Genomic DNA, 7,115 nt, shown 5'->3' with positions numbered 1-7,115 from the left:
CATCAACAGATGAAGGGATGGGCCCGGGGGGGATGGGGGGGGGAGGGGGAATTGCAGCCCAGGTGCAAGAATCTGGGAGCAAAAGGGAGCACCGAGGCCAGGCACCTCGAGGTGGCCATAGTGGCAGGACACCTGGGGTCAAGGAGGGTCCCGCTCCCCAGCCCCCCGCCCCCCCTACCCCCGGGGTGCTGAGCGATGGTGGCTGTGGGGAGTGATAGCCGGGTGGGACGCCCCGTCTGGGATGTGGGGCTGAAGGGCCACAGGGTGGGATGGGGTTGCTAGGGAGGGGACATGGGGACATGGGGACATGGCAGAGGGGTCCGGGCAGAAGACCCGGGGAGGGAACCCACGGGGATGGGAGTGGGGCTTATAGAGGACCCCCGGGGTGGCTGGGGCTGGAGGGCGGGGCGGGCCCAGGGGACCCGGGGAGGGGATGGGGAGGACCGAGGGGCTGGGGCCGAGGGGAGCAGAGGGAGGGGCGGTGAGAGGGGGCGGTGGGGGATCGGGGCGGTGGCCGGGGGGGCCGGGGGAGGGGCGCGGGGCCGGGGCGGCGGGGGGGCCGGGGGCCGTTAATCCGCGGATTGGGAGCGGCCCCCCCGCCGGCCCGCGGTGTGATTGGAGCCGGGGCGGCCGGCGGGCCGATAAAAGGGGCGGCGGGCGGCGCTCCCCGCTCCGGGCCGGGCCAGGCGGCGGCGATGCCGGGCCGGGCGGAGCCGTCGGGGGGACGCGCGGCGGCAGGGCCGGGCCTGGGGGCCCCGGGGACGGAGGCGCGACCGAGCGGCGCGGGGCTGCGGGCCAAGGGCTTCGCCATCACCGACTTGCTGGGGCTGGAAGCCGAGCTACAGCCGCCCCCCGGCCCGCCCCCCGCTGCCGCCGCCGGGGGCTACGAGAGTGGCGGGGCGCTGGGGCTGGGGCTGGGGCTGCTGTGTGGGCTGGGGGGGCCGGGAGCCCCCTGCCTCCTGCCCGCCCCGCTGCCGCTGCTGCCCGCCCGCGGCCCCCGCCCGCCCCCCGGGCCGCCGCCCGCCGCCCGCCGCCACAAGGAAAACATCTCCGGTGAGCGGGGCCGGGGGGCGCGCACCCGCGCACCGGGGGGCCCGGCTGGAGCCGCTGCCCGAGCGGCCCCGGGGAGCGCCCCCCCCCGCGCCGAGCTGAGGTCGGCCCCGGGCTCCCCTCCCCCCCCACCCCCCCCACCCCTTTGGCCCCCCGGGCTCCCCCTCCCCCTCTCCTGGGATGGCATCGCCCGTGCGGGGCTCGGGGCCCGGCCGTCGGTTGCCGTGGGAGGGGACCCCAGCTGCCTGGGGCGCTGGGCTCGGTCCCCTCGCTGCCGGCGGAACGTGACTCTCCCCCTCCCGCATGCTGCTGCCAGACGAGGACAGCCTGTCCGGGGATGCCGGCGAGCTGAAGATGTCTGCAGCCCAGATCAAGAGGAAGAAACGCCGGCACAGGTGGGGCCCAAGAGCAGGGCTGTCCCCATCCCACCTCTGTCCCCAGGCTGGGGCGGTGGGAGTCCCCAGGGGAGGAAGGAGAAGGGCCGCAACTGGGGTGGGGAGGGGATTTTCAGGAGGAAGACCTCGGTGGGGAGGGGGCTGCCGGCCTGGCCGCTTTGCCAGCAGGCTCTGGGCTGTGTGGCAGGATGCTCTCTCCTCTTGGCAGGACGGTGTTCACGGCTCACCAGCTGGAGGAATTGGAGAAGGCTTTCAACGAAGCTCACTACCCTGACGTCTATGCCCGGGAGATGCTGGCTGTGAAGACGGAGCTGCCCGAGGACAGGATACAGGTAGGTGGCTGCGATGGGCCCCTCTCCCTGCGGAGCCTGTGGGCTACTGATGCCCAGTGGTCCCTTCTGCGCTGTGGTCAGTGAGTACAAGTGGTGGGAATGTGGTGGTGGCACTGAAATGCAGCGGGGTGCTTGTGGGGGCAGCTCATCTTCTGTCCCCCTGGCTCCAAACGGGCTCCAAATGGAAATGCAGAACCAGAGGACTGAGCTAGCCCCGACAGCTGCTCACTGCCACCAGCTTGGCTTTGTCCTCCAGAGACCCAGGCAGGAGCTAGTGCGATTCAGGAGCTGCTGGGCTAAGCCGTTTCCCACTGGTTTGCTTACTAGCTGGTCACTTTGAGGAGCATGTGGCATTTTAGAGCCTGATCCTGCCCTGCTGTGGAGCAGCTCATTGGCTTAAGAATGGGTGGTGGTCTGGGCAGTAGCCAGGTTGTAGCTACACCTCCTGAGCCTTCAAGTGCAGGAAGGGGGTGAGGAGGGGGACCTGAGCATCCTCTGTCATCACTGGTCACTGCATTACGGACCCCCTTTCCTGGAGAGGTTGGTGCTCCATGTGGAGGCAGCAGAGGGGCCCTGCGGGCAGGTGGAGCCTAGGGTGACTTTGGCTGGGATCATGCTCCTGTGTCAAAATCAGCCTCGTGTAATGTGTGCTCCCTTTCCCCCCCCACCTCCCCTCTCTCACTGACACCCACGTGTGTGCCCTCCCTGAACCCCCTCCCCACACACTGTCCTGGCCACCCTCACACTGCCACCTGCGTGTCCACACCCTGTGCTCATATGCCCAAACCCCTCCACGCACGCGGCCGCCCCTTTGCCCTGGACACACACTCCTCTCTGCCCGACGGGCCCTGGATGCCCGGCCACGGGGGCCATCTCCTCCCCAATCCCACCCCTCCATGCTCTCCTGGCTGTTACCCCTGAAGGTTTGGTTTCAGAACCGAAGAGCCAAGTGGCGGAAGCGGGAGAAGTGCTGGGGCCGGAGCAGTGTGATGGCCGAATACGGCCTCTATGGGGCCATGGTGAGGCACTCCATCCCTCTGCCCGAGTCCATCATCAACTCTGCCAAGAGCGGGCTGGTGGGATCATGCGCCCCGTGGCTGCTGGGTAAGTGGGAGCTTGGGGCTGAGGGGGTTGGGGGGCAGCCTCAGAGCAAACAGCCCTTAGTCTTCCATACGGCTGCCCTCACCCTTTCCTAGAAATGAACAGGGCCTCGGCGTGAGCTGTATGCGGGCTGCCAAGCACCCTGACTTTTCCACTCCCTCCTTGCAAAGAACAGCTGAGAAAGGGAAAAACCTTTTACAGCCGAGTCAGACAGGTGCCCGCACGTGGTTAGGTATCATTTTCTGGTGCTAGTAGCCATCGTGGGAGCTGCAGCGTGTCTAGGAAGCCATCACCCTCCCCTCCAACTGGAGACAATGCTACCTCAGAGCTACCTTCCGCTCATACTCACCTACACTGAGGTAGCGCTTGACATCAGGCTGGGACAGGCTGTTGCAGCACTGCTCTCCCTGTCTTCCCTGCTGCAGGGGAGGTATGGACCAGTTCTACTGCAAGCCATCCTCTCGGGCTGCAGCGTGCAGGTAGCAGGGCTCCAGATTGGGAAAGGCTGGTGACTAGCCTGAGTTTTCCTTGGGGTGCAAGCGAGAGCTGAAGGAAGCAGAAGGAGGGCAGGAGGTGATGCTGAGTGGTCCCAGGCAGATGTAAGCAACCGGTGCCCTTGGCTTTGCTCTCTCCCCTCTGCAAGGCATGCACAAAAAGTCCATGGAGGTGAACAGGAAGGCAGAGAGCCAAGAGAAGCTGGCAGATGGCTGGCGAGTGGAGCAGGAGGAGGAGGAACTCAAAGGGAAGCAGGCCAGTTCCCAGAGGGGCTCCGACAAGCTTGGCCCTGCAAAAGATTTGGAGGACACAGCCATCGACCTCTCCAGGACAGCCAGGCATGAGAAGAGGGGTGTACTTAGGCAGTGCATCAACGGGGACCCCCCCACGGAGCAGAACGACAGGGACCACTGAGCTCAGGCCACCCCGCAGGAGGCCAGACCTCACAGCTTCCTGGCGAGATAATAATATTTATTGAGAGATATATATATTTTTTCTTAAATAATTGAACTTTTATCTGAATTCAGGGCATTTTAAAACTGGGCACACACACACCCTTGTCCCCTCCTTTCAAGCTGTTCACTTCTCAGCAGAGCCAGGGTGGAGGGTGGGAGAGGTGTCTCAGTGGGGCTGGGAGCAGTGTGATAACTGGACTGCAGTGTGGTCAGCACAGACCATTGCTGGGGCAGAGCTGCCCTTCCCCTCTGGGCTGTGGATGCTTCCCAGCTACCCAGGAGCACACAGAGCAGCAATGCAATGGGATTCGCTCCATTCTCAAGTGTGCGGGTGCAAGGACGGTGCATGAGTTCACAGACGCCTTCTCCGAGCACTTCCACTGCCACACAGTGCCTGTGCGGCGAGTCCCTCCACTTTGAACACACAATTCTTCCACCTCGAGGAGCAGCAGAGCAGGGTTTTTAAATGCGGTAGCGTTCATCCTCAAGCTGGTGTAACCCGACAGGACGTGCCCATTTATACCTCCTGAGGATCTGGCCTGCCAATGCAGCCTTATCACTGGATTTACACTGTGTAGCTTCCTTAACTCATGTTTGGGAGAAGGGGGTAAAGACATTTCTGTTTTTGCAATGATTTTGTATACTCTTGAATGTTATCTGCTACACTATGCATAATAGAACAGACCTTTTTTAAAACCAAGCCATAGTACCCTGGAGCAACTAAAAAATTTTGTGAATTGACATAAGAAGATATTTTGTAATTGTCTGTAAAAAGTGTTAATGTCAGAGCTGTTTCTTGGTCATCCTATATTTATGTCTGAAAGCACTTTAGTGATCTGGATTTTTGAATGTGGCTCTCCCTGTTTTGTCTGCCATTTATTTATTTATTACACATCCATAAATAAAATTGTGGTGTATATTTGCTTTTCATGCTCTGCATTGCAGTTTGTACCTTCCTTTGGCACTTCTCATGGCAGCTGCTAGCTGTGAGCAGATCTTCCCCAGCCTCGTGCCTAAACTGGGCCGGAGAGCTCTGCTGAGGCAGTGTGGTTGCTCCAAGGGGGCAAATCCAAGCCCTCATGCATCTCCCCAGAACTAAGGTCTAGTCCAGTGGCCCACACATGCCAGAAGGTGATTGATTTGTGTCAGCCAAAGAGCCAAACCACAGCTGATGGGTTAGGAGATGATCCGAAACTCAGCCAGCTCCTGAGGGAAGTTGCGGGGAGGAAGAAAGTTGCTCCATGCTCCCATGCATTAGGGAAAATCCTCCTCGATACAGCTTGAGTGGGAGGTTCTTCACTGAAATGTTTCCTGCCCTGATGGCAGGACAGGCACTCTGCCTCTCAAGTGTCTGTGCAGTGCGCTCTTCCTGTTGCTTTGGAAGGTGCGGAGCTGGGCCGGTGTTGCCACATCCTTGTGGTTGAATACAAGGAGCAGCTGCCCACTTGGGCTAGGTGAGCACATAGTGGGAGGTACCGTGGGGGGCACCCTGGCCTCCCAAGGAGGCACACAGAGCAGCCGCGTGGTCCCAACTGCCCAAGCACCCTCAGCAGTGCATGCGGCCACCCAACTGCCTGACTCCTGGCTCTGACGGCTCCTCATCTCACGGCTGGGCTGAACTGGCCCACGCACATGCTGTGACAGCTCCCCTGGAACACCCCCAGTTTCATCTACCAGCCAAACAAACCAGAAAATTATCAAAAGGTTTTATTAAAATCTGAGTAATTCCAATTTGGAAAGTTCTGTAATACAGCTCGGGGGGGTGTGGCCATGTAACAATGCTGTCACCTGTCCCTGCTTCTGTTGCTGGACCTGGCTTCTTGCACACAGGCAGCCACAGGCTGTGCTGGGCAGGGGGAGAGCAGTGGGATGCTGGCTGGGAAGAGCAGAGCAATAAAAGTGGCATCTGCAGATTTCCTGCTTTTCCCCTCCTCTGCTCGGCCAGCCCCCCCCCGGGTGGCAGGGGGAAACGTATGCATGGCAAATACAAGCTTTGCAGCAAAAAAAATATGTTTGATGGGGAGTGGGGGGGGCATAGGGAGCACAGTTCAGGAAAGGACCAGCCAGGGCTTATTGCAGCAGCAATTAGGCTCACTGAGAGCCGAGACTTAGCACATTGGAGGCCTAATCCTGCCTGAGCAGCATCTGCAAACCTTTTATTTGGGCTGTGCCATGCTGGCACTGGATGCCTGCAATCTTTTTTTTTTTTTTTCCTCTGCCCGAGTGCAGATGGCCTGGCTCTTTGCCTTGTGCTGGGTGCAAGTGCTGTGAGAGCCACAACTACTACAAGGTGAAATACCCCAGCCTTGGGCCGGATGCAGACAATGCTTCTGGTAGTGCCTGGTAGGCTCCCAGCTCTCACTTCACACGGTGAAGGAGGAGCCGTGGGGAGGGCTGCTGGCCCAAGGCACTTCTCATGTGCTAGGAAGTAACCACAGGGTGCAGCCAGGTGTTGGGGCTCAGACGTGCCCTTGCCCCGCCACTCACGGGGTGAGAGCCCAAGGGAGGCCAAGTGAAGGGTGATGCTGGTGGATGGCAGTGACCACGCAAGGGTTACCACCAGGGGCTGGCGGCAGGGTATGGTGGGGCAATTCTTGGAGCAGTTGCAGTCATTCACCTCTTAGTTGCCTGTGCTAAGTCCAGCAGGGAAGTGCTCGCTGTCCTCCATATGTCACTGTGGTTGTAGAGGCAGTAGGAGTAGGACAGCACACTCTTCTTGTCCTTTGCTTCAGATTTGATCTGTCCTGAGGTTAGTGGTAATCAAACCCAGCCACAGCTCCTGCCAGCACTGGTTCAGGCCAGGGTCGGCTGCAACAGCACAACAGAAGAAAACCTGACTTATGGCAGTGGCTGCCACTTGCACACATCTCCACCACTGCAGCGGGGCTGCCTATGCAAGACCCAGCAGCCGTCCTGGTGACCGCACCAGGGCCTGGCTGGCACGAGCTTCCCTCTGTGAGGGGCCCTGGGGATCCCTCAGCCACAAAGGCTGGGTTCACTCAGGCAGGAGAGCCCTTCCATGTGGCTCAGGCAAGAGGAGTCAGTAACATCAAAGCCACCGTTCAGCAGCTGGCACGGCTGCAGCCTGCCTTCAGTTCACCAGGGCTGCTGCCCGTGGCACACCCAGATCTCCTCGCAGCGCTATGTGCTCGGCCCTAGCCAGGGACTTAAGCAATCTGCTAAACCAGTCATGGAAGAAGGGACAAGGAAAGGGAAAAGGGACTAAAACAAGATTATTTTCGTATCTCCCAGCTTTTAGGGGATTGGAAGCTGACTGTCAGGCACAC

At 60.4% G+C, this 7,115-nt stretch overlaps 1 protein-coding gene across 2 annotated transcripts; it reads left to right on the top strand.

Annotated features, from left to right (window-relative positions):
- Positions 1-508: 508 nt before the first annotated feature.
- VSX1 (visual system homeobox 1) lies at positions 509-4,753 on the top strand. Of its 2 annotated transcripts, none has more exons than XM_080408261.1 (5): positions 509-1,053; positions 1,367-1,445; positions 1,654-1,777; positions 2,713-2,881; positions 3,522-4,753. In XM_080408261.1, exons 1-5 carry the CDS (start codon positions 696-698, stop codon positions 3,785-3,787), a joined length of 996 nt encoding a protein of 331 aa, XP_080264387.1. In that variant the 5' UTR covers positions 509-695; the 3' UTR covers positions 3,788-4,753. The 2 variants fall into 2 exon arrangements, with proteins under 2 accessions (XP_080264387.1, XP_080264386.1); XM_080408260.1 differs by having other exon boundaries at positions 534-1,053; positions 2,701-2,881.
- Positions 4,754-7,115: the final 2,362 nt, after the last annotated feature.

The sequence above is a fragment of the Falco punctatus genome (assembly GCF_963210335.1).
Source record: "Falco punctatus genome assembly, chromosome: 12".
Classification (NCBI taxonomy): domain Eukaryota; kingdom Metazoa; phylum Chordata; class Aves; order Falconiformes; family Falconidae; genus Falco; species Falco punctatus.
This window is presented reverse-complemented; position numbering and strand designations above follow the sequence as displayed.

Excerpts from the sequence above, each read along its gene's own strand:
- VSX1 (XM_080408260.1), top strand. The coding sequence starts at position 696 with ATGCCGGGCCGGGCGGAGCCGTCGGGGGGACGCGCGGCGGCAGGGCCG. Across the intron at positions 1,778-2,700 it reads TGCCCGAGGACAGGATACAG|GTTTGGTTTCAGAACCGAAG; the intron begins GTAGGTGGCTGC and ends TTACCCCTGAAG. Across the intron at positions 2,882-3,521 it reads ATGCGCCCCGTGGCTGCTGG|GCATGCACAAAAAGTCCATG; the intron begins GTAAGTGGGAGC and ends CCCCTCTGCAAG.